General features: G+C 46.0%; 5 protein-coding genes across 8 annotated transcripts; 3 read left to right on the top strand and 2 right to left on the bottom strand.

Annotated features, from left to right (window-relative positions):
* Positions 1-18: 18 nt before the first annotated feature.
* Positions 19-6,350, top strand: LOC135349577 (la-related protein 1B-like). Of its 3 annotated transcripts, none has more exons than XM_064548112.1 (18): positions 19-821; positions 1,104-1,314; positions 1,493-1,924; positions 2,120-2,306; positions 2,375-2,429; positions 2,479-2,568; positions 2,664-2,751; positions 3,024-3,169; positions 3,220-3,366; positions 3,514-3,623; positions 3,685-3,937; positions 3,987-4,202; positions 4,465-4,595; positions 4,650-4,771; positions 4,825-4,912; positions 4,993-5,209; positions 5,319-5,399; positions 5,828-6,350. In XM_064548112.1, exons 1-18 carry the CDS (start codon positions 339-341, stop codon positions 5,942-5,944), a joined length of 3,174 nt encoding a protein of 1,057 aa, XP_064404182.1. In that variant the 5' UTR covers positions 19-338; the 3' UTR covers positions 5,945-6,350. The 3 variants fall into 3 exon arrangements, with proteins under 3 accessions (XP_064404182.1, XP_064404181.1, XP_064404180.1); XM_064548111.1 differs by having other exon boundaries at positions 2,081-2,306; positions 3,024-3,166; XM_064548110.1 differs by having other exon boundaries at positions 2,081-2,306.
* LOC135349582 (uncharacterized) lies at positions 6,285-10,177 on the bottom strand. The gene is made up of 11 exons (XM_064548119.1): positions 9,369-10,177; positions 9,238-9,318; positions 9,098-9,188; positions 8,986-9,050; positions 8,124-8,195; positions 7,696-7,821; positions 7,481-7,647; positions 7,020-7,420; positions 6,808-6,893; positions 6,557-6,756; positions 6,285-6,461 (listed from the first exon to the last, which is right to left on the bottom strand). Exons 1-11 carry the CDS (start codon positions 10,131-10,133, stop codon positions 6,383-6,385), a joined length of 2,133 nt encoding a protein of 710 aa, XP_064404189.1. The 5' UTR covers positions 10,134-10,177; the 3' UTR covers positions 6,285-6,382.
* A 16-nt stretch (positions 10,178-10,193) lies between these two features.
* On the top strand, positions 10,194-21,839 carry LOC135349779 (uncharacterized). Its single transcript, XM_064548389.1, has 37 exons — positions 10,194-10,346; positions 10,465-10,519; positions 10,572-10,684; positions 10,735-10,774; positions 11,117-11,203; positions 11,256-11,341; positions 11,461-11,629; positions 11,682-11,736; positions 12,056-12,269; positions 12,563-12,852; positions 12,909-13,005; positions 13,103-13,199; positions 13,291-13,429; positions 13,487-13,631; positions 14,525-14,555; positions 16,040-16,624; positions 16,794-17,147; positions 17,254-17,310; positions 17,427-17,529; positions 17,686-17,899; positions 17,954-18,022; positions 18,074-18,387; positions 18,477-18,585; positions 18,639-18,752; positions 18,800-18,979; positions 19,088-19,263; positions 19,352-19,364; positions 19,417-19,663; positions 19,720-19,806; positions 20,026-20,241; positions 20,329-20,541; positions 20,598-20,789; positions 20,853-21,092; positions 21,159-21,260; positions 21,325-21,441; positions 21,498-21,643; positions 21,705-21,839. The coding sequence occupies exons 1-37, from the start codon at positions 10,320-10,322 to the stop codon at positions 21,765-21,767; spliced, it is 5,556 nt and encodes a 1,851-aa protein (XP_064404459.1). The 5' UTR covers positions 10,194-10,319; the 3' UTR covers positions 21,768-21,839.
* LOC135349594 (uncharacterized) lies at positions 13,877-15,793 on the bottom strand. The gene is made up of 8 exons (XM_064548135.1): positions 15,626-15,793; positions 15,428-15,570; positions 14,726-14,789; positions 14,518-14,633; positions 14,411-14,464; positions 14,299-14,365; positions 14,194-14,251; positions 13,877-14,143 (listed from the first exon to the last, which is right to left on the bottom strand). The coding sequence occupies exons 1-8, from the start codon at positions 15,745-15,747 to the stop codon at positions 14,048-14,050; spliced, it is 720 nt and encodes a 239-aa protein (XP_064404205.1). The 5' UTR covers positions 15,748-15,793; the 3' UTR covers positions 13,877-14,047.
* A 380-nt stretch (positions 21,840-22,219) lies between the features above and the next one.
* LOC135349587 (U3 small nucleolar RNA-associated protein 14 homolog A-like) lies at positions 22,220-25,458 on the top strand. 2 transcript variants are annotated; one of them, XM_064548124.1, is made up of 16 exons: positions 22,220-22,387; positions 22,446-22,513; positions 22,583-22,653; positions 22,707-22,840; positions 22,895-22,972; positions 23,024-23,101; positions 23,209-23,331; positions 23,379-23,473; positions 23,549-23,660; positions 23,710-23,787; positions 23,961-24,034; positions 24,086-24,171; positions 24,334-24,549; positions 24,660-24,808; positions 24,853-24,985; positions 25,261-25,458. In XM_064548124.1, the coding sequence occupies exons 1-16, from the start codon at positions 22,340-22,342 to the stop codon at positions 25,371-25,373; spliced, it is 1,656 nt and encodes a 551-aa protein (XP_064404194.1). In that variant the 5' UTR covers positions 22,220-22,339; the 3' UTR covers positions 25,374-25,458. The 2 variants fall into 2 exon arrangements, with proteins under 2 accessions (XP_064404194.1, XP_064404193.1); XM_064548123.1 differs by having other exon boundaries at positions 22,221-22,387; positions 24,083-24,171.
* Positions 25,459-25,505: the final 47 nt, after the last annotated feature.

The following is a 25,505-nucleotide window of genomic DNA, read 5'->3' as shown; positions in this document are numbered from 1 at the left end:
GCATGCCCAGAAAGCACATGTTCCTAAGAACCATGTGCCTGGAATGATGCAAGGGAAGTCTGTAGTGTTTTTCTCACCATTAGCTCTTTCTCTCTACTAGCTGACCTCTCCCACGAACTAAGACAAGTACTCTACACTCTACAACCAAGTCTTCAGTATTTTATTCGACTACCTGAGCCAAAGAAGTACCAAAAAAGCCAACTGTTTGATATTTGGTGTGAACTCACAAGTACAGAAAACAAGCCCAACACAAGTAAAGAGCATTCTTCCAAGCAATGATAGTGTTTGGAAGGGTTACTATATAAACTTGGAATACACACAGACGAAAGAAATGGAATATGGCAGAAGTCAATTCTGAGGTGTCTACTAGTACAAGAGACATTACCGCTAACGAAAACAAAGTTAATAAAGTAATTACTCCTAAGATGACCGTAGAGAAAGTAGACAAGAGCGAGCTAACAGCTCCGAGTGATAGCAACAAACTGACCCCCACCAAGACAGAGAGCAATGAAGCACCCTCTGGGAGTCCCGACCATCCCAAGACAGCCATTGAAAGTGTCTCTGTACATTCACCAAAGAAGACCGACCCAAAACCACCCTCCACTCCAACAAAGGCAGCGTCTGGCCACAGAGCACACACCTCAATCAGTGCACCCAAAAACTCACCTCGTAAGAATCCCTGGAACAGGAACCCCCTTGCTGCTAGCAAAGAAAGCAAGGAGAGCAAACAGGGACCCGGAGGAAGCAAACCAGTCAAGCCACCACCGCCAGCACCACCAACCAAGAAGGAGGCTCCTAGTAAGGGCATTCAGATACCAAAGGTGAGTTGTTTTGCTATGATAGTGTGTTTTGTGTAGTTAACGTATTGCCCCTGTGTATTGAAGCTCTGTGGATGCTATTATCAGCAGTGATTACCTTGGGAATCGTTTCAGTTACTGACATGTATATATGGATGTTGGTTCCTGGGTAGTGTGTGGTTGCTGTTTCCCTTAAGAGGCTGATACCTATACACATAGAGCTTCACTGTTGGTTATAGTGTTGTCAGCTTGTAAGGAAGTATAGATACTCAATAGTTGTGTCAGTTTGTTCCTCTGCCTGTACAGAAGGTGGAGGTACAGAAGGTGGAGGGTGTGAGTGTGTCTGGTAGTTGGCCTGCTCTGGGTGAGACAGGGGAGGACAAGAGAGGGAGTGATGGGTCCCCCCCTACAGCCTCACCCCCAGACTCAGGGGAGAAGGTGGGAGGGGAGATCATTGATCACACTGCAGAGCTATCAGAGTATGACCAACAGAGATATGCAGCAGGCAAAAAAAGAGGTGATGTAATCTCCTTGCTCTTTTATGTGGACTGAAATGTTATGCTAGATAGCCCTCCATTGGTGGGTGTGCTCAAGTTATTACATGTACTACATATTTCTGGTTACACTTTGTGGGTATGCTTATGAGTTATTGTATTGACTACATTTTTCTGGCTACATTGTCATTTTGACTGCAGGTACTGGAAAGCAAAAGTGGGTACCGTTGACCCTTGACCCTCCGCCTTCGCGACCTCCGCCCTCTAAGGGCCCTCGGCGTTACCGGGAACGACCACACGAGACACGAGAACATGGCGGCCGAATAGAGAAAGACGCTTACCATTCAAACAACAAAAACAACAGTGGCTACAGAGATGGCTACAGAGATGGCTACAGAGGAGGACGACATTACGATCACCGTGATGACAGGGACTATCACAGGGGCAAGTGGAGAATGGAGAGAGATAAGTACAATGTCCCCCCTCGCTGGGCTAATCAGTCTGGGGAGGAGGGAGAAGGCCGAGGGACCTCTGAGGGTGGTAGGGGATATGGCACTGGGACCCCCGAGGGTGGTCGTGGATATGGCACTGGGTACCGTGGCAGAGGAAGAAACTGGAGATCATATCAACATGGTGAGTGTGTGTGTAATACTAGCAGTGACTGTCGATAAATAAGTCTTTAGCATCCAATCACAAAAATTATATAAGTTGCATTCCATGGATATTTGCAATTTTTGTTAACTTGCATTTGGGGTCTAGTTTAGTGTGGGAAGGCATTTGTTTCTGCAGGATCTGGTCCACAGAGTGGTAACTATGTGTACCCTCCAGTGGCCTATTACAACCAGGCGATGAGTGGAGGCAGTGGTGGCAGTGCTGGTACAGGGGGAGGTGGTGGTGGTGGTGGTGGGGCTGGAGGCATGTTCTTTGCTCCTTACTCTGGAGCACCAGTCTATTATACAGCACCGTTGCTACCTCGTGATGAGGGTACACTACAAGAGTACATCAAGAAGCAAATGTGAGGAGCTTTAATTGGCCTAGTTTGCTGTGATTTCATTGCACTGTTTTTTTTTTGTCTGGCTGCAGTGAATACTATTTCAGTGATGAAAACTTACAAAAGGACTTTTTCCTGAGAAGACAGGTTTGTGTAAGTGTACCTGTGCAGCCATTGTATTGACATCTCCCACTAGATGGATGAAGGTGGGTATGTTTCCCTGGATGTGGTTGGACGATTCAACAGAGTACGTGCACTCACACAGGACGTCCCTCTCATCAAAGAGGTGAGCTCTCAACTACAAAGCTAGAGATTGTCCCTGGCTACAAGAGCACACCATACATGTACTAACCCCCCACACGCACACATACACATACACAGTCCCTGGATGGCAGTGAAATAGTTGAGTTAGCCCCATCAGGAGACAAGCTGAGACAGAAGGTTGGATGGCAGCGCTGGATATTCACAGGTATTGGCTAGTGACTAAAGTACGTACGGTTGATACGGTTGGTACGAGGGGTTTAGAGTCACTTGTTAGGCCTCTCCCATGCCCTCCGAGTGCTACCCCCTCGTGATAGCGAGGGCTCGTTATTCACTGAATGTCTACAATGGGCAGGTCAGGCACTACGCAGCAAACAGCGAATATTGTGTGGATATGCATATTCAAGCTATTTCCTCTGTACAATGAACTGTATAATGTAAATATTAGAGCTCAGTTTCAGTCCACTGTGTGTACTCTAGGTGGTGCTAATGAGCAGAGTGATGGGCCTGCCTCCCCCTCTGGCATGTACTACCCTCAAGAAGGCTACGCTGATCCAGAGATGATGTCAGAGGATCAGCTAGTACCTCAGGAACCAGAGGAGACACAACCTCCAGTGGAGAATGTGGTGAGACTGATTGCTGTGTGTAGGCCACACAAGTACATGTGCTCTTATAGGCTGAGTCGGAGAAGTCAGCGCAAGAGTCCAGTGACCCCAACACTAACGAGGTGGTACCTACAGGGGAACCCCCTCAACAGGAGGCTATAAAAGAAGACTGGGTAGAAGTACAGAGAAAGAAAAAAGTCTTAAAAAACGAAACTAAGGTATATTTTGTATTGCATAATAATTATTGCATTGGATATGCATGTGTATTATTTAGAATTGTTATCTCCATGTGCATCTACATAGCATTGTCATTGTCATTGTCATTGTCATTGGTGTGGTGTACACTGCCCACATACTTCCTGCAGAGTGGTACTACAAACTCTGATGGACTGAACGAGAACGATGAGCTGGATTTTGAATTTGATGACGACCTCCAATTAGGGGGCAAAGTGCACAGCTTCTCAGACCAGCCATGGTGAGTGTGTGCACTAATTGACCTTTATGTGTACACTAATTGACCTCTGTGTGTCCGCTAGGTCTGATGTGTCTGAAGATGAGATGGATGAGGAAGACATTGGCAAGATCATCATAGTTACTCAGACTCCCGCCTATCATCGCAACAAACACACTGGGGGGGATAGCAAACACCCTGGGGGGGATAGAACTAGCAACTTCACTTCTCGCCCTAAGATCACTTCAGACTTGGCACAAGCCATCAACGACGGCCTCTATTACTACGAACAAGATTTGTACAGTGAGGTGTCCGACTCTTCACACACTGTTAGCAAGGTAAGTCAGCCATTGTGGGTGTGTGCGTGTTGACTCCCTGTATCTCCAGCCTCGCAATAAAGTGGATGTGATCAGTCAGGAAGAATTTGATAGTCAACGAGGAGCAGAGACGGACTCTGACCTTGTGTTCTCGCTTGATACAGAAGACACGCCCACTCCCACGACAGAGAGCCTGACTCCGCCCAAGACCCCCTCAAGAGAAGGCAAGGAGAAGATGCGTCCACGCTTCTACCCTGTGCCTTACAAACAGGAAACACCCTCAAAGGTATGTATATAGAATATATACATGTAGCTGTGGTGCCACAGATACGTCAGCGTGCCCTCTGTGTTGTGGGGTGCACGTGTTGCTTCTGTGGTAGATGAATGCTATCCGTCATGTGGTGGTTTCGTTCTGAAACTGCCCCAGGATAGCACTTCTCTCGATAGTTGGTTGGAATGTACCTTCAGTAATTCCTGCTTTAGAGAGAGGGAAGACACTTATTTTACGACTATTATAGCATTGTATTGACAGTTTTATTTGTTCCCAGTTTCCTAAGAACACACAGAAGACCAAATACAGTCAGAACCCTCCAGTTGAGAGTCATGTTGGTTGGGTTATGTCCCCTCACAAGCCCCCATCATCATCGCAACAACGACCGCTTTCTGGCCCCTCCTCAAGGTACACACACACCACACACACACACTCCAATAACCGCCCCCTCCCTCCACACAGTCCCAGCACGTCACCATCCGCCCACTCTATCCCTACATTCCAACATCCCTCTCATTCGCTGCTCAAGGCTAACGGGTTCAAACAGCAACAGTATCACAAGTACAGACACAACTGCCTCAAAGGTACCACTAATAATAATAATAAAATAATAATAATAATATCTTTCATTATCCAGAACGCAAGAGACTTGGAGTTGGTCAGTCGCAGGAGATGAACACTCTCTTCAGATTCTGGTCCTTCTTTCTAAGAACTCACTTCAATAAGTAATTGCCTGCTCTGTACACAATGCCTGTATACACACATATACTGGACTGTATTTACACCTGTTTTGTTTCCCTTGTAGGAAGATGTATGAGGAATTCCACTCTCTGGCTTTGGAGGACGCTTCCAGTGGCTATCGCTATGGTCTGGAGTGTCTCTTCAGGTACTACAGCTATGGACTAGAGAAGCGCTTCAGAGAAGAGGTACTAGCTGACTTCCAGAGTGAGGCTCTCAAGGACTATGCCACTGGCTCTCTGTATGGACTAGAGAAGTTCTGGGCCTTCCTCAAATATTACAAGGTATGGTTTGTGTGTGTGTGTACATGCCCACCTGTTCATGTTATGTTATGTTCATGTTTAGTACAGAGTTTAATTGATGATGATGATAAAAATCATTGTTTTCTCGCAGGGAAAACGAGTTTTCACAATTGACCAAGAATTGACAAAGATATTGGCCAACTACAAAACACTCGAAGACTTCAGAATCAATGTATGTACATCAAAACATGTGCCATTGTTAGTGTTGCTCTTATCCTTAAGCTCACATGTATACATACATGTATGTACTGATGTACTGCATCATTGTGTTCACACTGGCCCTTATTCTAGAATACAATGACTACTACAGTAAGGGGTGTGGTGCCACAGATACGTCAGCGTGCCCTCTGTGTTGTGGGGTGCACGTGTTGCTTCTGTGGTAGATGAATGCTATCCGTCATGTCGTGGTTTCGTTTTGAAACTGCCCCAGGATTAGCACTTCCCTCGAGAGTTGGTTGGAATGTACCTACAGTAATTCCTGCCTTAGAAAGAGAGAAGACACTTGTTATTTTGCTCCCAGTTTCCCAATATGCCTATGTACCATTGCTAGACTGTTCTGTGTTACTAGCCTCTATCATTGTATTTATATTTTCCTTACAGAAATCTTCACTGCGGACTTCTTCCTTCAAAGTCACCTCTGATTCAAGCCGATCTGGCTCTGGTAAACGAGATGCCACCACACGATCTCAGGACAAGACAGGTGTACACAGCCACTAACCACCGACAGACAGACACATAGTTATCATTACCTGTGCATCGTTTGTCAGCACGTTTTGAAGTTTTAACTCTCAAATAAAGAGCCTGTCCTGTACGTGTGTGTGTGAACTATTTCTATTGTATTCTATTCATTTTAGAGTTATGTTGTGATCTCGTTATAGAGACTGTTCACTTACAGTTGTGTGTGTGTGTGGTTTTGTCTCTCCCATGTTAGCTTGCAACAATCATAGATATCAGTTGATTCAATTAGGAGCTAATTATTTAAAACTATTTTGTACCTTAATTATGTGTACCCTTATTTATAACTGTATGTGTCAAATGAGTTTATCTGTTCGTGTTATTTTTGTTTGTTTGTGTGTCTATTGTGAAAATCTTTATCTTGAATAACAAAGTTAACAAAAACAAAGTATAATGAGAATTGAAGATTATAATGAGTTTTCAGTTGAGAGAGATAGTAATGTCCACTGGCAGTGTGTGCTTCAACATAGTCAGGAACAATGATAGTTGAGGCTCAGACCTGCAAGAGATGCAATGATATAGAATACAGGGGGGGGGCCGAGGATACGTCACATAAACGGGGTGGGGAGTACAGTAAGTTGCTGTTGGCCTCACCTGTACATGATAGCCATATTGGCTGTGCTCTCTGAGATGGGGCACACACACACAGCCACACCGTCCAGTGGACCCCCCTCAGTGTCTACCTGGGGGGTAATAGGGGGCGTGGCAACCAGCATCAGGTAACTAATGTGTAGTCTCTTGCTCATGAGTGAGATCAGCTGAGCCCAACTGGTGTACTGGGTGGTGATTCCAATCTGAACGGGGACAGATAATGTGTATGTATGGTAGTGTATGACCACACCTACCTTAGTTATTCTTTTGACAGCCATCAGAGTAGCAAGGTCTTGCACTGCCTTGTCTGTCCAATCCATCTCTCTCATCTCTTCTTGTCCTGTCAACAGCCACAGTAGCACACGCACGCACGCACACACACACACACGCACACACACACACAGTATTAGCTTCCTTCGCAGGCCAAGTGCGGCCTGGGATCGAGGCTAGTACAGTATATACACACCTTTCCATAACCTCAGGCAAGACCTTTGTACTCTCAGCTCTTGAGACAACACCTCATTCATCTTGAGCTCTACAGGTACATCCACTGCACACACACCCTCCACACTCTTCACACACACCACCAGTGCCCCACCCACCGCCCCTCGGCACACCAAGGGGGCGAAGCTAACAACACACATGGTCCCCCCTGGCTCAAGACTTGTTACTGTCACACCCCTCTGTCCAGTGCCGAGGGCTTCCTCTAGTCTCCTCCGCTTGACAGGAGAAGGGAAGTGAGAGAGGAAGTCATTGTCTTGAGGAGTGAGAGCATCAAGAGAGCTGTTCCAGAGGATGTGAGAGGTGGAGTCAGTGGGTGTGGCCTCACATGGGAGCACCAGAGAGCAGTGGACCGTCGACAACGTCCTATAGTGGGGGTACAAAATAAGACACTGATTGTACAGTACGTATAATAGTAAAACGTACTGTTCTGAGATATTCTTGAGTAGAATTCCAACAATTAGCTGGTTATCCTCGAGACGCTTCCAGACTTGCCCCACCTCTAACAGCTGTGACTGCCTCCTCTTAGCCACTCCCCCCACACCACCACCACCCACACCACCACCACCACCGGGGACAATACACATCAGCTCCTGTAGAGTGTGTGTGTGTGTGTGTGAGGTCATGATAGAGGGTCTTACTGAGTGAGTGGGTGGAGGCTGTACGTCTGTTGACCCCAGAGAGCTCATGAAGACCAGACTAGAGTGAATGAGGAGAGTCTTCTGCTGTATCTCAGCCTCCAGCTCGGTCAGCTGCACCATTCCATCCTACACAAGAATGGAAGAAACTTCAACTACACATTTTATAGATGCTATTAATTAATTCTGTGGATCCAATCGATTTTCTGAACCTTTCAAATGGTACCATCAATGTATGTTCATATTTGGGAGATGACAGATTTGCCAATTTTGGCCAAATACTATGGATTATATAAGCCCATGGTCCAAGGCCGAAAAATAATGGCCCCATCAAAATTTAGATTGATATTTTCAAAATTGGATCAATGAATACTAAATATATGGCTTGAAAAACTACTCTATATCAACATCAATGAATGCATAGTTCTTACGTGTTTCCTGAGCTGGAAAGCCTTCACAGTGTCAGCCAGTGACGTGTTGGAACCTCTATCAGTTTGATCCATCTACAAATTGGTAAATACTTTTATCCCTCAAATATGATTTTTGACAACACCATTTGAACTATTTTTTTCTAAGCTTTCAGATGAACTTTATCCAATGTCAAAAATGTTATGATTTTCAGAAAGAGACCTTTCAAATGATGTGTTACAATCCAAAATTTTGTCGGGGCCCTAATTTGTCATTTTTCGGCCTTGGACCATGGGCTATTATCCATGGTATCGCCAAATTGGTAAATACTTTGATCTCTCAAATATGATTTTTGACAATGCCATTTGAACTATTTTTTTCAGAAAATCCCAAAAAAGTTGACATTGGATCCACGAAATTTAAGTTATGGCAGCCGAAAGAATCCCCAAACCATTGAAGAAACGGGACGTAGTTGAACATCTTTCAACAGCCTTAACTTGAGTATCGTTGATCCAATGTCAAAAATGTTATGATTTTCTGAAAGCTTAGAAAGAGACCTTTCAAATGATGTGTTACAATCCAAAATTTTGTCGGGGCCCTAATTTGTCATTTTTCGGCCTTGGACCATGGGCTATTATTCATGGTATGGCCAAATTGGTAAATACTTTTATCTCTCAAATATGATTTTGACGACACCATTTGAACTAATTTTTTTTAAGCTTTCAGAAAATCCTAAAAAATTTGACATTGGATCTACGGAATTTAAGTTATGGCAGCCGAAAGAATCCCTAAATCATTGAATAAACGGGATGTAGATATTTTGTTGTCTAACAAAGTACGTACACCTTGTACGTACGAGTGAGTGGGCGGGTGGGTGTTACTTACAGCAGCGTCTTCAGTAGAAAAGAGGTTCAAATCAGTTGCTATGAAGTCTTGTTCTCCCTGTATATCTGTAAACACTATTAAATACATCATAAAGCACTACACATGCAGTCACCGTTATGTTTCAGTATCAGCAACTGGCTGTGTCCAACATGAGCCAGGTTGCCAGCAATAACGTCACTCACATTCCTCCAGCAGCCCACCTCCTGAGAGGGGGGGGGGGGTATAACAGTATGATAAGAGAGAGAGGGGTACCTTGAGGGTGGTGTCAGTCAGCTTGTAAGCAATGCAGTCACTATCAGAGAGGACAGCCAAAGACAAGCTCTCATCAGAACTCTAGAGAATGGAGGGAGATAATTGATGAGTCATGTCAGTATTTCACTTACCTCTAATATAACAACTTTAGCAGGAGCAGTGTTCAGAGTCACACAATACAGTAGAGTACCACTGTCTCCAAACACCACCACTTGTTTGTAGCTGGTACCAACATAGAACCTCTTACATACCTCAAAGTCCCCTGTGACTCTACTCACTGACACACACTCCGAGCACTCGATGCAAGTAGCCATGCAACCATACTCACAGGGTACCAACTCCTGGCTTTCTGACACCCCACCATCTTGCTGCAACACCAGACTGCTCCAGTGAGCAGCCCCTCCCCCTTTCCTGAGCTGCAGCAGCACCAACACACTGTCCTCGTACCAAGCAAATGCCCAAGCTTTGAATACAGTCACTGACTCTTTGAGTAGCTCTGCTACTGCAATATTGTGTTGTTGTGATCCACTGTTGCAGTCCACCAGAGTGAGGGTAGAGGTGGAGGCAAGCATCAGCAAGGGTCCATCCAATAGCTTCAATGACAACAACTCATGGTCCCAGTCAAATAAATACCTTGTTGCAAGTTCATTTTGATTATCGGTAGTATTGTACTCCATGAGTTGGTAGTGGTGATGTTGGTTGGTGAGGAGGAAGGGTCTAGCCTGGCCCTGGCTAGAGTCAAACAATACAGCCATGGAGAGACAGTTGTTGGTAATTGTTAGAGGGTCAGCAGCTGGTGATAGGCTCCATTGATGATCCTCTTCTCTCAAAGCTTGTAATAGGAGCTTGCAATCCTTGACTGACACCAGTTGGCCATTCCATACGCAGTACTTCATTCTAGCAGCTTGCCATGTGGACTTAGCGGGTAAAGATCGTCAATGCTTTAAGCTACATAAGATCAAAGTCACTTGACTACAAAAAAAGTTATTCAACAGAAGAGAAAAGTCTACTAAAGCTAGCTACCCGTACCCATAGGTACATACCCGTGTTCAGCTCAAGCTAGTACCTTCTAGAGCTCACTGATGATGGCGCAGGCTCTGTCTGAAGAAGTAAGCCAAGCAAGCAAACAGTGTGGTTCCAATGCTATATCAAATAGCCTTCACCCACATACACAATGCATGCCTGTGCTGGTACTAGCTGGTGAATATACACTCCCTCCCCTTGTAGGAGCTTGCATCACACTCTGAAGTCCTCAGAGAGAGGTTTCTGGAGCATCATGCAGGTAAGCTATCAGGCACTCTATTTAATCCCCACTCAATATGCCACTCCTTCAGATGATGAAGAGATGGACTCACGAGACATTGAGATGGTTCGCAGTGACCCACTCTATGTGCCACGCTTTGTAGCTCACAACAAAGGCAACCTGGACAATGCATACAAGCATATGGTGAGCCCTAGCCCCTCCCCCCTAACCTTGTACTCACTATACTGGCACAGGTTGACTGTCAGAAGTGGAGGAAATCGTTTGGTATTAATGGTGCGTTGTTGTGCTCCCAGTGTGTGTGTGTGTGTGCACCCAGTGTGTGTGTGTTCCCTGTGTGTGTGCTCCCAGTGTGTGTGTGTGTGTGCTCCCAGTGTGTGTGTGTGTGTGTGCTCCCAGTGTGTGTGTGTGTGTGCTCCCAGTGTGTGTGTGTGTGTGTGTGTGTGTGTGTGTGTGTGTGTGTGTGTGTGTGTGCTCCCAGTGTGTGTGTGCTCCCAGTGTGTGTGTGTTCCCAGTGTGTGTGTGTTCCCTGTGTGTGTAGTATACCATCACCACAATGATTGTGGTACTCACCCTCACAATGATAGTGGTGTGTATGTGTGTATTGCCATCTTGCAGATATTCTATGGACGGATATTGATGAGAGTCTATGGAAGTCGGGCATGGCCTGGAATAGGGGATACGACAATGATGGAAACAATGTCTGTAAGTGGAGGTGTCCTCTGTTAAAGGGCGCCCTCGATTATGTCTCCCTCAGGTATTCTAAACATCCACATTCATCGCAAGGACTCTAAGAAAGCTCCCATGCTGCTCAAGTGGATCGCCTTCTCCTTTGAAATGCATGTAAGAGTCAATTAAATGGTGCTATACTTGTGATGTTCAGTGAGTGTACTTATAATCATGTGTGTGTGTGTGTGTGTGTACATGCTGATCAAAGGACCACCTCCTCTTATCCCATGTAGAGAAAAGTGTATCCCAAGAACAAGATGTGTATGGTGTTCGACATGAATGGAGCCGGCCTTGCTCAGATGGATATGGACCTCGTCAGATTTATAGTCAATGCTTTCAAGATCTACTACCCCAACCTCCTCTCATGGTTGCTTATCTACAATATGCCCTGGGTCCTACAAGGTCAGTGGCCGAGTTGCTATGGTGATTGTCACTATATATCTCCTATATACAGCTGCCTGGAAGATAGTGCAGGGCTGGCTGGGTGAGGGCGCCATTGCCAAAGTCAAGTAAGAGAGCATTGTGATAACACCTGTATCCGTTGACATAAACCAGATTTTGTTAATGGCCTTTTCATTGTAGTTGACATTTTTAAAGGCTGATATATTGACCTCCTTAGTCATTTCAGTCGCCATAACTTAATTCCATGGATCCAATTTCAACGATTTTATGATTTTCTGAAAGCTTAAAAAGAGCCTTTCAAATGGTACCATGACTGTTCATATTTAGGAGATGACAGAATTTGCCAATTTCGGCTTTTAACCAACCATAGGCTATTATAGTTCAAGGCCAAAAAATGATTTGGATTAAAACACGTCATACTCCCAGGTTTGTAACCAAGGAAACCATGTGTGAGTATATTCCTAAGGATCAGCTGCTGGTCAAGTTTGGAGGAGAGGACACGTGGGAGTTTGACTACCAGGTGGAGAGGGATCGTATGTTTGAGCTGGCCATGTCCACCATAATGCCAGAGGCAGGTGCTGAGGACGAGGACGAGGGAGAGGAGTCACTCATCAGTGAGACTGCTGACAGGGCCAGACAGGTAGGCATCACATTTCTTAATATCAAGACTGAGTTCATTTTTGAAGAAAAAGCGTGTGCAAGCCTTTGTGTTGATTTAGGATTGTCAAATTCACAGCTAAAATGTGCATTTTTTTGGTTTTTAGTTACTGTAGTAAGTCTTCGATAGAGCTACAAGATGGTGTGTTTTATGTTAGATCTTTTAGATTCAGTTTTAAGAACAACCGTGGGCTATAACTTAATTGTTATGTTATTCGTAATAATTATTAATACATGTACTATTAGCAGAGAAATGTTACCCCCCCCCACTCCCAGGTACGGTTCTCATCTGGGCTCCCACCCACCCGTCAGAGCCGCTTTGGTCCTGATGATGGTGAGGAGAGGCGTCCTGTCAGCCCGGACCAACGACTACTACAGGGGGGATCTGGCCGGGGGTTCAGACGAAGACAAGTATCTCGTCTCATGAGTCTACAGGATGGCAAGAGATCCAACAGCATGGACGAAGGTGCCGAGTCAGCATCACTAAACGGACGTTTGTCTGCTAGGAGACACTCGGCTGATCCAAGAAATGGGGGCGTGGCAACCATGGGTGATGTCATGTTGAGGTGAGTCCACTCTTGTTGATAATAATCTAGTCTATTTGCTGCTCTGTTTCTGTTAGTCCTTCAACTGAGCTGACATTTATTGGCAAGAAAGACTCGGAGGTCACGTGTACTCTCACCCTCACCAACATCTCGGACAACTCTGTGCTCTACAAGGTGACCAGGACACACCCACTAATAGCATTGACCATTTGTCTCCCCTCACTCACACACACACACACACACACACGCACACGCACACACACACACACAGATCAAAACGACTGCTCCTACTCGCTACAAAGTACGTCCTAATGTGGCGCTAGTGGATGGCAGGAGTGTGGCCAAAGTGCAGGTCTTGTTCTCACCAGGTACCACTACCCCCCTCTCTCTCTCCCTCTCTCTCTCATCCCCCTCTCTCCCTCCCTCTCATCCCCTTCTCTCTTTGTGCATGTTGTGCAGGTGCTGGCAAGACGAGTGTGTCCCAGGACAAGTTCCTCGTACAGACGTACACGTTCTCCCCTGAGGCTAGTCTGCCAGACATGGAGAGACTCATAGAGTTCTGGAGAGCACTGCCTAGCAAAGACATCAGAGAGCACAGGTAATCAAATGTTAGCTTCATTATAGCGTGTCAAGTTATATGCCCCCTCTCCTCTAGAATGCACTGTCGCTGGTTGTCAGATATTCCCCCCAAACCAGCCCTCAAGGAGTCGTCTGCCTCCTCTGCAGCTGCTAAGGTCACAAACTTACAGAGCCCTCAAACAACGACACCAGCTACCCCACTCAGAACATTGGAGCTGAAGGTAAGGATCACCTCATTCATAACTGCAATGTGATGATTCTTATACTCACTCTCCTCCAGGTCGCCACACTGTGTGCAGAAAATGTCGAAATCAAACAAAAACTGGATAAACTGTTAATTCTAAACTATGTGCTTATCTGTTTAGTTCTAGTGGTGCTCCTGGTCGCTTACTTTCTGTAACTTTAGTATATGTATTAGTGTGGTCTTTGCATGCAGCGTGTTTGTGTTTGTATATACTGCAGGTGATTATATTTTTTATAATGTTTGAATAAAAAGGGAGGTGAGAGAATATTATTTAGTGAAATTCCAGCAAAGATTCAATCTTTTTACACACACATTTATAACAATAAGTGATACATTGGAGAATGTTAGCATGAATTAACGTCCCTCATGAGTGTTCTATATATATAACCAAGGCTATACTCTCATTGGAATATGGTTGATGAATATCTGTCCTGCTGCAGTCTTAAACTCTGTCAGTGTCATGGTACCCCCGCTGCTAGGACCACTCCTCTGTGGGGGGAGGGATATTAAATCCCATATAGACATTTACATTCCCACACCTGGAGGATAGTTGTCACATCTGAAGGTGACATCACCACAGCTGCATTCATCTCAGCACTGCAAGGATATCACACATTGCCCTCACAATGACAATCACTCATCACCTGGTGCTGGCTATGGAGCCATTCAGTCTGGAGAGCAGCTCCTCCCCCATCTCTCCCTGTATGGACCCTGTGTGGCAACAATCAACAATGCATACATTAACATTCAGCCAACCTGTTTGGTGCACATCTATTGACTCAAACACTTGTCTGGCCATTTTCAGATAAGCTGCAAAAAATAAAAATTGTGTCATGATGACGGTACAGGTACCACCCACTCACCCTGCAGCTTGAGGCGTGGAGTGAGGATGCTGGAGAAGGTAGGGAAGGAGTGGAGAGCTTCAGGGGACACCTTGAGCTTGCCCAACAGTGAAGCAGAAAGTACAGGGTCAAGGTTTCTGCATGTGGTGAACAGCTGGGAATTGTCACAATATCTACCACACTATTTGAAAGTGAAGCGTACACATAATCAGCTGTTAAGTGCACCTACACACACAGCTCTGTGAGGATTGTGTTCACAGCAACTCCTTCCACTCTCCCAGCCAGTACATCACCTACACACACACACACACACACACACACACACACACACACACACACACACACACACACACACACACACACACACACACACACACACACACACACACACACACACACACACACACACACACACACACACACACACACACACACACACACACACACACACACACACACACACACACACACACACACACACACACACACACACACACACACACACACACACACACACACACACACACACACACACACACACACACACACACACACACACACACACACACACACACACACACACACACACACACACACACACACACACACACACACACACACACACACACACACACACACACACACACACACACACACACACACACACACACACACACACACACACACACACACACACACACACACACACACACACACACACACACACACACACACACACACACACACACACACACACACACACACACACACACACACACACACACACACACACACACACACACACACACACACACACACACACACACACACACACACACACACACACACACACACACACACACACACACACACACACACACACACAAACAAGACAGTGAATGAATTGAAGGCAATCACCACATTTCCTCACTCGTAATATTCGTGCCCTGGAGCATTCTAAACGCCTTGTAAACGGCCGAGTCCAGCTGTTCAGGATTGATGGCATCTGCATCCCTGAGGAGCTCCACACACGCCTGACTAGGTTCACTGGCAGGTGTCACAAGGCTCTCAAAGCTGTACAACACGTTAACGCCAAGGATGGATATCAACACTATGCTGCAATTCTTACTGTGTACACAAAAAGGTGATTGGATCTTCAGGTTGCAGCACTGACAGTTGTCTCAGAGCTGTCAAGAGCTTGGCTTGAACACCATTCCTCTCCAAGAAGCCATTATGAGCAGCCATTGTCATGTCCCTCTTGACAATAGCGGAGGTGTGCCTCTTTAGATCGATAATTGGATTAGCAGGCCCCAGTTTTTTAGCTACCAAATCTGATGCGAGACCAGAATGAGCAAAGCCTGAGATGAGCTCTACTGAAGGTATTCATAGCTGCCAGCTTGTTGTGTGAGGATAGATGTAGAAGCAAGTTTTGTACACAATGTTGCATGCATATCAGAGGGTCCGGGGGTATAGGTACTGCACTTGGGTGCTGTGAAATACCATGTGCATGGTGATACCATTAATATTGATCTGTCCTCTGCAGGGGCCCAGGTGACAGTGGAAGAAGTTCGTCAGCAGAATGCTAAAGTGTTGCAGCTCATTGATATAGCCAAGCTGCTTCCTCCTCTCAAAGAAAAAGGAATACTCACCGAAGAAATCATTAAGAAAGTATCTGATGCGAAACATCATACTCAGTTTGAGAGGTCTAACTTTCTGTTGAGCTTTCTCTACCAAAAAGGACAAGTTGCCATCGATGGCTTCATAGCTTCACTGCGTGAGGCAGAGACTCCCAATCATGCTGAGATATTACGTCTATTGGAAGGAGAGTTAGTGGACAGTCAGCTGCAGTCGCCACTCTTCACCATACTAGAGGGTCAGCTCTCATCCATCATCCGTAGCATCAACCTTGTCTCTTTGCTCAAGTCCCTGCTAACACTACAGGCTATACCACTGAGCACTTTCCTCGACCTACAGAACAATGATCGCACTCTCAAGGAAACACTGGAGAGACTGTTCCCTATGCTGGAGATGCACGGCACACGCGGCTTCATCAGCTTCTTGTCAGCTCTGCAGAAAGACCTTCCAAATCCAGGCCATGAGAAGCTGTCTGAAATATTGTTTGCAGAAGGTAACCTTCTCATAGAAATTTCTTCTTCCACATGTGATAATTGATTTTTGGCACTTGATACATGTACATAAATGAAAAGTGGTACAGAAGTGCCAATCCTAGTTAAAGCCTAGGCCTATAATGTTACAGTATTGTACTGCCTCCACTTATATCCATGCACCACTGGCAGTGAAGAAGTTCTTTAAGGAGCATCCTCAGAGGGACCTCATCAGTCAGAGTGACCGTATCGAGATCCTGCAACTGGAGAGGAGAGATAAAGTGATTGGTCAAGAGGTTCACCAGCGCATCTTGAGGCACCGCGACACTCTAGTGGATCAGATCAATGTACCAGCATTACTACCCTCGCTGCTCAAACATCAGGTGATCACCAAACAGGATGCAGACTACCTGAGCCAGACGGAGACCCAGACGGAGAGTCTGCTGGACCTACTACTGGATAAGGAGCTCAGCTTCATGGTCAAGTTCGCTGAGTCTCTTAAAGAATCCCCCGTCAATAGAGAAGCTGGAGAACTGTTATTAGCATGTAAGCCATTGATTTGCTTATTGTCCTATTTTCGGAAAATAATTTTGTATTTTTTTGTCGAATTTTGTCAGAAACAGGTTAATGCAGTTTGCCTTGTTTAATGCAGCCCCTCAGGGTTCGATGGTAATGAAGAAGCCAGTTCAGTCAGGGGGAGGAAAACATGGTGAGATCTTTTGGGAAATGCTATCTGTGGTATCTTACCACTGTGTACCCACTGTGTACTTATTACTATCAGTGGTTACCCACAGTATGTTGTTGGGTCTTATGGGTTCTTTACAGAGAAGGTGGCTGTGTTTGTGAGTGCGGACTACTACCTCTCGAGGAACGGACTGCCCACCAGTCTGGAGCCGATGCAGTTCGACCAGCCAGTGAAGGAGCACAGGTGTGGGGGTGGGGGTGGTGTGTGTGTGGGTATGTGTGGGGGGATGGGTGGCTAAATTGTCGAGTTGTAGTGACAATTGATTGTATGCATAATTATGCATAAAGAATGCATTACTTGTTTTTGTTTTCATGCATCATTTATTATTCAATCGTCCAGAGAGACGTTGAAGAGACAGCTGGCCAGTAAAGATTTCCACGTGATCCACTTCGATACAAATATTGACGATGACCAGCTTCCGAGAGCTGCCAAGGAGGGTAAAGACAAGAGGGCAAAGGTCATCACTGAGAGGTTTATTTCTCAGGTGGCAAGCAAGTGTATGGATGAAGCGATAGTGTTCCTGTTCCTCTCTGGCATACAGTTCCCGATAAAGGTGGGTGTGGTCTGTGTTCTTATTCTTATCGTGAGAGTAAGTCCCTTTCATTAGACGGGGGGAAGCTCCCTATACAGTGGAGCAGTGCTGAGAACAAATGCATCCAAATTTGGGCGTTTATCGGTATGTTGTGTGTCTACCTCAACTGTACACATCACCATCACTTCCCTACAGTTGGACAGTATCGAGTGCAGTGACCTGGTTGAGTGGGTACGGGAGATGCCCGGGAGTCATGTGACCATCCTCATCGACACTGACCCCTCCCACGCTGTATCCTATGATAAGACACGTCAGGTCTCACAAGTGGAGATTATGGAGAGTCCGTGGCTGCCTCTGGTGTCGCCTGAGGCTAATACCGTGGTGCTGTACCTTCAGCCAGACCCAGCAGCCATAGCTGATAGCAGAGGACCGAAGGGGAGAGGAATAGGATCACCACTGGGGTTGCTCACTGAGACCGTTACCAAGGCAATCGTCTCGTGTGTGCTCAAGTGAGTGGGTGTGTATAGTTCCTGTGTAGTATCCATAACTGTACAAGCACTCACGGCCTCAACTGGTGGTAACTGAAACACCCACACAGGAACAAAGAAGAGTTGGTGAGTCATCGTTCCCTCTATGAGGCTGTGTCCTTCTATTGGCACTCTAGTGGGAATGGTCGTCTTCACCCTCTCTTCATACCCGCCATGGCGGTAAGACGTACACCATCACACTCACTGTGTGTTCATTGTCCTTTCATTATTAGGGGGCCATGGATCGCTGCTTCCTGGACAAGACCTCCCTACCTAACCAGCAAGCCTTCAGAGCTGACCTCACAAGGACTACCTCCGGAGATGACATGTTTGTCAATAGTGTTAAGGTACCGCCCACTCCCATCACATTTCACACATCTTACACTCCTCACAGCTGACCACTGGTACGATGGCCGGCCTTATCCAAGGGGACCAGTTGGAGTTGTTTCATGTTCTGCGGCCGAGGGTACGAGTGAGTGGGCGTGTCACAGAGTCCTTCCACCTACATTGTGTGGGCGTGATTGACGAGGGGGACTGGACACGCCTCCTGGACACACTCACAGAACTATACAAGGTATCCTAGCCTAGCTACACGTGTGTCCATCCATCAACCACACCAGAGCATAACTTGTTCTTCTCAGGCTACAAGTGTACTATTGATTGTGTGATGTTATGATCACAGGGTGAGTTGTGTGGAGTGAGTAGAGGTCTGGAGTTCGTGCTGGCAAGGAAGAAGTTTCCCCTCCACCAGCGATTGGCTGTGTATCCACGGGAACTAGAGCGTGGGGACACCAACACTCTCAAGACGTATATCAAGGAGCGCTCTAATCTCCTAGCCTACGTCCCCCAGGAGACCAAGTGAGTGAGTGGGGGGAGGGGGGCTGTGTACACCTGTTAGTAGCATTAAGTTCAATCAGCAAAGCTTACAAATCTGTTGTTTCTATAGCACAAAAATTAATGTCTGTACAAATCAGCCTTGTACTGTGTGTTTGAATGGTGTACAAAAGGTAGGGGTGGGCAAGGATTATCAGTCGCACACCCTCAACTCACAATCAAACGGAAAGCTTCTACGATGGTTGGAATCCAGCTTTGACTGCTAGCAGATTATTTTTATGGAGTATGTGTCTATGTGTGTGTGTGTGCAGTGCTGCGGTAGTTGTGAGTTTTGTGGAGCAAGTGTATCATGTGAAGGATGTGAGAGGAGACATCAAATATCCCATGATGTCATCATCCATGGAGAAGGTCAAGTCAATGCTAGGTAGGCCATCCTTACCGTGTGTGTGTGTGTGTATAATGGTGGATTGTCCTGGGCAGAGATTATTGCACGATTCAAGTACGTCAAGGGTCTCAAGTCTCGACAGAGGTCACCCCACCTGTCACATGACTGCTTCATTACTGTGGGTATGTCTATTATTCGTAGTACCTTATTTAATTTGCTTTGTCTTTGAAACAATCAATACCCTACATTGTAGCTATTCATACATCAATACTCTGACTGTGGGTATGTCTGTACATTATTTGTTAATTATATTTTGTCTTTGAAACAATCAATATCCTAGCTACTAATTGCCAGATAATTGAGTACTATTCATATATCAATACTCTGCTACACTCCAACAGCTCGGCCGCTATTATCGACAGCTGCACCATTGTGTCGAGAATTTGAGATATTCCGGAGTTCTTGTGTGGGCGTTCATCTGTCGTCACTAGGTTACGAGGCTATTCTAAAGTTCACTGACCCCCCTCAATTCTGGACCCCCGCCAAGGCAGATCGTACTCCCAGTTTGACTGTGCAATTCAAACAGAATAGAATCATTACTGCTGTAGAGTTGAGAGGTGAAATGAAAGGAAATTGAGAGATTTCTTTAATTTATGTCTCTAGTATTTATTATACAAGGTATTACTAGATGTGTCTTTGTGCAGGTGACCCCACTCACTCCAAATTTGTGAAAGAGGCAACTGTCACATATAGAAAGACCATTCTAAAGAAAGTTGTTGACTGTTCAAAACCCAGCTTAGATTTGGCCACAGATGAAATAGCCGGCTTCATTGTGTTCCAGCTGAACACAGTTGACCCTGAGGCACAATTCTCCATCACCTTTAAACTGAAGGCCAAGAGACCCAAATCAAAGAGTGGTGAGTGAGTGTGTCTAGAGTTGCTATTGTATTCATCAGCCCACCCCCTCTGTCAGGTTATGTGGACCAGCTGTGGGTGAACAGACCCTGGCCGTTCATTCCTGCATGGTCACTGAAGCCTGGCATTGCCAAGAATGGCTGCCTCACGTTGGACACTCATCAGCTCACCTGGAATGGTGTAGGCGGAGGAGGGGAGATGGCTCTTCACCTCGGCATGGCAACTAGTCTCGATAAAATAGAGTTTATCGGTAATAATGATATTGATACTGCTGATTGAATGGTTGTGATGGACCACCCACTTGTTGCTACAGCTCTCACAGGTGTGAAGGAGCTGGTTGTGTGTCTGGAGACACAGTTTCCCATTCTTAAAACAGATTCCTTCACTTCTTCGTATCCGAGGAAGTATGCGTTTCAGCGACCAATTATTGCGTCCATGGTGACCATCCAGCCTACTAAGTTTGGGGAAAACCCCTCCCCAACACCACCCCCTCCCATGATGTCTGATGCTGGAGACACTAGAGTACAGTTACAGCTTCACGGGAACACACACGGTAACTGTCTTTCTTGGTTTACCTTGATTATTATATCCATTTGCCCCGTGCTCTGTTTGTCCTCAGGAGAAGCCATGGATGTGGACGAAGGTGGTGTGATCAATGTCCAGTTCAATGCTCTCTCAGACAAGCAGTTATTCTTTTATATCCTCTGCTTGGAAGAAACAGGTACGCACACGCACAACCATCATCCAACAGCTGCACCATTGTTCCACTATCTAATCGTTGACAGGTGCCATCAGTTTCTTGAACGAGGGAGAGGAAGAAGCCCCAGAAATGTACCAACAAATGGATCTTGTGACAGTGTGCCCCCCGGCTAAGCTCCTACTAGGTACAGAGATCCCTCAAGGTAGGCCATTGTGGTGGTGGTGAGGCATATCTGTCACTCCCCTCACTGTGCTATAGGTTATAAGCCTGAGGCGGGGCATATACGGGATGAGTACCGTGTGTGGGTGAGTCCCTCCAGGCTGTGTGTGGAGCCATTCCTACAAACTGGTGTGCACAACTACCACCTGCCCATTGCTTACAATGTGTGCACTACTGGATACAGGGTAGGTGCAGTATTGGCTGCTGTCATAGCAATGATTATCACTGCGTTATTCTCTCCTTTAGACTGGTGACGTGGTGGACGAGTGGTTCGACCATCACTACACTGTGAGGGTCAGGAAAAGCTAGCAGTGGACGGACGTTACTCTGTATTTATGCTTATGCTTAATATGGAAGTGTTTGGCATTATTCCAATACTAATATTCAAATCAATTGTGTGACGTTAATTTGGAACCCTGTAGGCTTGATCTGCATGAAGATGTCCCTAATAATAACTTTGGACTGGGGGGGCCACATAGCCGGTCCCCGTAAAATAACATTCACTTCCGGGTACCGGGTAGTAAAGAATGGCGAATTGGTTATGTGTTCTGTTCTGCTTATAAATCGGTTGGTTGCTAGTTCGATTCCTGTCAGTAGCATAAAGTTTTTCTGTTTATCAATCACAAAAACAAAGAAACTACGTAAAAAAGGGTCCGAGCATTTGCCCTGAAAAAAAACGAGTACCGACAACAACATAGACTAGAAACCACTTAACTTCCCTTCACTCTGTGGGAGAGAAGGGGAGTGGCTTCCAGTCTTACCAGATGAACAAAATTTTTTTTTTGCAAAATTGGTAATTGGTCCACGTGGCCTGTAAAAGTGGTAAGAAGGTGCTATATAAAGCTATCTAGGGGAGCTGGAGTGACCTACAATAGATCAAGATGTCAGAGGATGATTTCCCCAAAAGCCCTTCACCTTCAGACTCTGAAGTAGGCCATGACAATGATTGTAGTAACACACATACTGTATACGTATGCATGTTTGTAGGGTGAGGGGGCGGGGTCAGAAAACCATAAAGATCTACTGTCTGCTATTAGCACACTGGGAAAGAAGAGGTGAGCTGCTGGAAAATTTCCACATCTAGTATATAATATTACTAAATTAATGACATTTATGTACGCTAGGAAGAGAGTGGGTCAGAGAAGCGAGGCAGCTGGTCAAGTATCAGAGCATCACCTTGACACAGGGACGTCAGGTGAGCAGGTGGTCCCTCCATCCCAGCCTCTCAACACAGTCTGTGCTTTATAGGTGGTGTAAGTGTGGGGGCGTTACTGGCAGGTGTCAAGACCCCCTCATTGGCCGCTCTACATCAACGTCTGGCTAGTGCCGAGGATAAGGGGAAACCCCTGCCCACCCCCCTCTCCAGAGTGAGGGCTGATCAGGTGAGGTCATGACTCACACAGACAGTGTTGGTATGCCCACCCCCTCCCCCACAGATCCAACGAGGGGTTGCGTACGTGGAGAGCTCTAAACAGGTGGCCAAGTGGGCCCCAATCGTCAAGAAGAACAGAGAGGTGTGTTTATTAACCCTTTGTGATCCTCATAACTCTCTCCACCTCCTCAAGGCCGAGCACTTGTCGTTTCCCCTGCAAGAGGATCGAGTTGCTCCGCCTTCTCTCTCAACCAAAGTGGACAACTTCAAGGTAAGTACAGTACATTGATGCCTCACTTCAGATACTTAGCGGACGATCACAACAATTAGCAAAGCAGAGAATCACCTGTTACCCCACATACACACACACACACACAGCCGCAGTCTGATTTTGAGCTCCAAATAGCGAGTGTTCTGGCTGGAAGTGACAATGTGGAGGTTGAGAATGAAGAGCTGACTAAAGCAGAGAGAGAGTCTCTTACTCGCCTCTCGCTGGAGGAGGTGAGGTCCCTCGTGACTCCTGTCATGTTGTGTTAGACTGCTTGTAGGCAACCGAGCGGAGGAGAGAGCTACAGAAGATGAGAGCCCTCATGTCCTATTATGAACAGAAAGCCAAACGAACTAAGAAGATCAAGAGCAAAAAGTGAGAAATGTGGTTCAATTGAGATTTTCAGGTTTTGTACTGTCTCTCCAATGCTCCATATTCCATTCTTTGTAGGTTCCATCGTATCCAACGCAAGAAACGAGAGGCCATACAAGCCAAGCTTCCTATTACCGAGGGGGAGGAGGAAGAGGGCGTGGCTGACAAGGCAGAGCGGCTGAGGGCCGAGGTGAGCATGCCAGTATTGTGTGCAGTACATGTGTAACGTGTTACCATAGGAGAGGATGACACTGAAACACAGTCGAATGTCCAAGTGGGCCAAACAACAGCTGACCAGAGTGCACAAAGAGAGCTCAGTAAGTACAACTACTCTAACATGTCCTAGCACCGTGGTCAGAGATGTGCCTAGAATATTCAAATAGTGGCTATTTTCAACACACAAATTTGCCTTTTTTAAAGCCTAAGACCGCTCACCACCACCGACCAGTGTGGACACGTTGTATGTGTTCACTGTTCATGTACACTGCAGACACAGGAGGCATTGTCTGAGCTCCACTCCAAGGGACAGTCCCTCAAGACCAAAGCCCCACAAGACTCCAGCAGGTGAGCCTCTCCTCTGATGTGGTGGTTGACCACACACACCCAATACAGCAGTGAGGAGGAGGATGATCCATCAGATACAGAACTGGACATTTTAGATGAGCCGAGTAGCCATGGCAACCCCTGGCTACAACACTCGGGTAAGGATATATGGTTACTCTGAAACACACAACCAATTAGTGCTATTCTTTGTCAATAGCTTTCAAAGGTTCAGTGTTTATTATTCCTGAATTTGTATTTTAGTTTCTAATCATAACCTTTTAATGGAGACTGTATAACTGTGCATAATCCCCCCCACACAGACAGTGCTGTTAGTAAGACCACATACCCCCAGATAGTGACCCCCTCGCTCACTAGCCCCCTCGTCAGGGGGGTAGTGATGTCCGACCTACCCCCAGACCAGCTGGGGAATGTGGCAGAGGCCTTTGCTGGAGACGATGTTGTTAGACAGTTTACGGAAGAGAAACAGCAGCTGCTGGAGGACAGCAAGGCGTTGACCCTTGACCTCACGTTGCCGGGTGGGTGTACATATTATATAATACAACTGTGTGTGCACATGAAACTTTGATTGAAGATTGTTGCTGAGATTTTTCAACTACATACTCTAAGTTAACATTGTGTGATACAGGTTGGGGTGTGTGGGGTGGAGAGGGGGTCAAGCCTCCACGAAAGGCAAGAAAGATTGTGAAGAAGATCCCTGAGAAACCAAGGAGAGATGCACATATCAAGAATGTCATTATCTCAGAAAATACTGACAAAAAGATTGACAAACATCTGGTAAGTATCATCTTACTAGTGTATGAATTATTACCCCCATACAGGTGAAGGGATTGCCATGGCCGTACACTTCGAGAGACCAGTACAACAGGACCCATTCTGGCCCTCTAGGCAGACATTGGAACACTGAGGCCACCTTCCACTCTGTCATTAAGCCACGAGTCACCACGGCAACAGGTAGTGTTTATATTAAGGGCGTATAAGAGAAGAGAGGGCATGCAACTCCTATATGAGCAGAGTTCAAACGTGGGCGGATGAATGTGCATGACTGTGCATGACTGTGCATGAAATGAAATTTCTATTTTTAGCACTTCATGCAAATGCACACATTCCTCCGCCCACGTTTGAACTCTGCTAGCTACGTGTACTGATAGTGGAGTTGCATGCCCTCTCTTCTTTTATACACCCTTGTTTATATATAGTGATGCAATGTGTACCCCGACCTGCTGCAGGTTGTGTTATTGAACCACTCAAGCTCACGGAGGATGTGCAAGAATTCATGAAACGCACTCAAAAAAAGAACAAGACTTTGGTAGCTAAAAAACGAAAGAACTTGACAGCTTAATTTATCCTCTGATTTCTGTGTAAGTGCACTTTTGAGTATTGTTTTCAATAAAATGTCGCCCACGGGAATGTGCGGTTTATTATTCTGTGATATCACATGTGGAGTATTGTATGACTGAGGATAGTGTCCATA

Source organism: Halichondria panicea, chromosome 16 (genome assembly GCF_963675165.1).
Source record: "Halichondria panicea chromosome 16, odHalPani1.1, whole genome shotgun sequence".
NCBI classification, from domain to species: Eukaryota; Metazoa; Porifera; class Demospongiae; order Suberitida; family Halichondriidae; genus Halichondria; species Halichondria panicea.
This window is presented reverse-complemented; position numbering and strand designations above follow the sequence as displayed.

Bases quoted from the DNA above. Each gene is read 5' to 3' on its own strand.
- LOC135349577 (XM_064548110.1), top strand. From the start codon at position 339: ATGGCAGAAGTCAATTCTGAGGTGTCTACTAGTACAAGAGACATTACC. The intron at 822-1,103 runs GTGAGTTGTTTT...CTGCCTGTACAG, and splicing joins AGGGCATTCAGATACCAAAG to AAGGTGGAGGTACAGAAGGT. The intron at 1,315-1,492 runs GTGATGTAATCT...TTTTGACTGCAG, and splicing joins TGCAGCAGGCAAAAAAAGAG to GTACTGGAAAGCAAAAGTGG.
- LOC135349582 (XM_064548119.1), bottom strand. From the start codon at position 10,133: ATGAAGTACTGCGTATGGAATGGCCAACTGGTGTCAGTCAAGGATTGC. The intron at 9,189-9,237 runs GTACCCCTCTCT...CCCCCCTCTCAG, and splicing joins TGACTGACACCACCCTCAAG to GAGGTGGGCTGCTGGAGGAA. The intron at 7,822-8,123 runs GTAAGAACTATG...ATTCTTGTGTAG, and splicing joins CTTTCCAGCTCAGGAAACAC to GATGGAATGGTGCAGCTGAC.
- LOC135349779 (XM_064548389.1), top strand. From the start codon at position 10,320: ATGATGGCGCAGGCTCTGTCTGAAGAA. The intron at 11,342-11,460 runs GTAAGAGTCAAT...TATCCCATGTAG, and splicing joins CCTTCTCCTTTGAAATGCAT to AGAAAAGTGTATCCCAAGAA. The intron at 18,023-18,073 runs GTATGTTGTGTG...ACTTCCCTACAG, and splicing joins CCAAATTTGGGCGTTTATCG to TTGGACAGTATCGAGTGCAG.
- LOC135349594 (XM_064548135.1), bottom strand. From the start codon at position 15,747: ATGACAATGGCTGCTCATAATGGCTTCTTGGAGAGGAATGGTGTTCAA. The intron at 15,571-15,625 runs GTAAGAATTGCA...CGTGTTGTACAG, and splicing joins ATCACCTTTTTGTGTACACA to CTTTGAGAGCCTTGTGACAC. The intron at 14,366-14,410 runs GTTGGCTGAATG...GTTGCCACACAG, and splicing joins AATAGATGTGCACCAAACAG to GGTCCATACAGGGAGAGATG.
- LOC135349587 (XM_064548123.1), top strand. From the start codon at position 22,340: ATGTCAGAGGATGATTTCCCCAAAAGCCCTTCACCTTCAGACTCTGAA. The intron at 22,841-22,894 runs GTGAGGTCATGA...CCTCCCCCACAG, and splicing joins CCAGAGTGAGGGCTGATCAG to ATCCAACGAGGGGTTGCGTA. The intron at 23,102-23,208 runs GTAAGTACAGTA...ACACACACACAG, and splicing joins CCAAAGTGGACAACTTCAAG to CCGCAGTCTGATTTTGAGCT.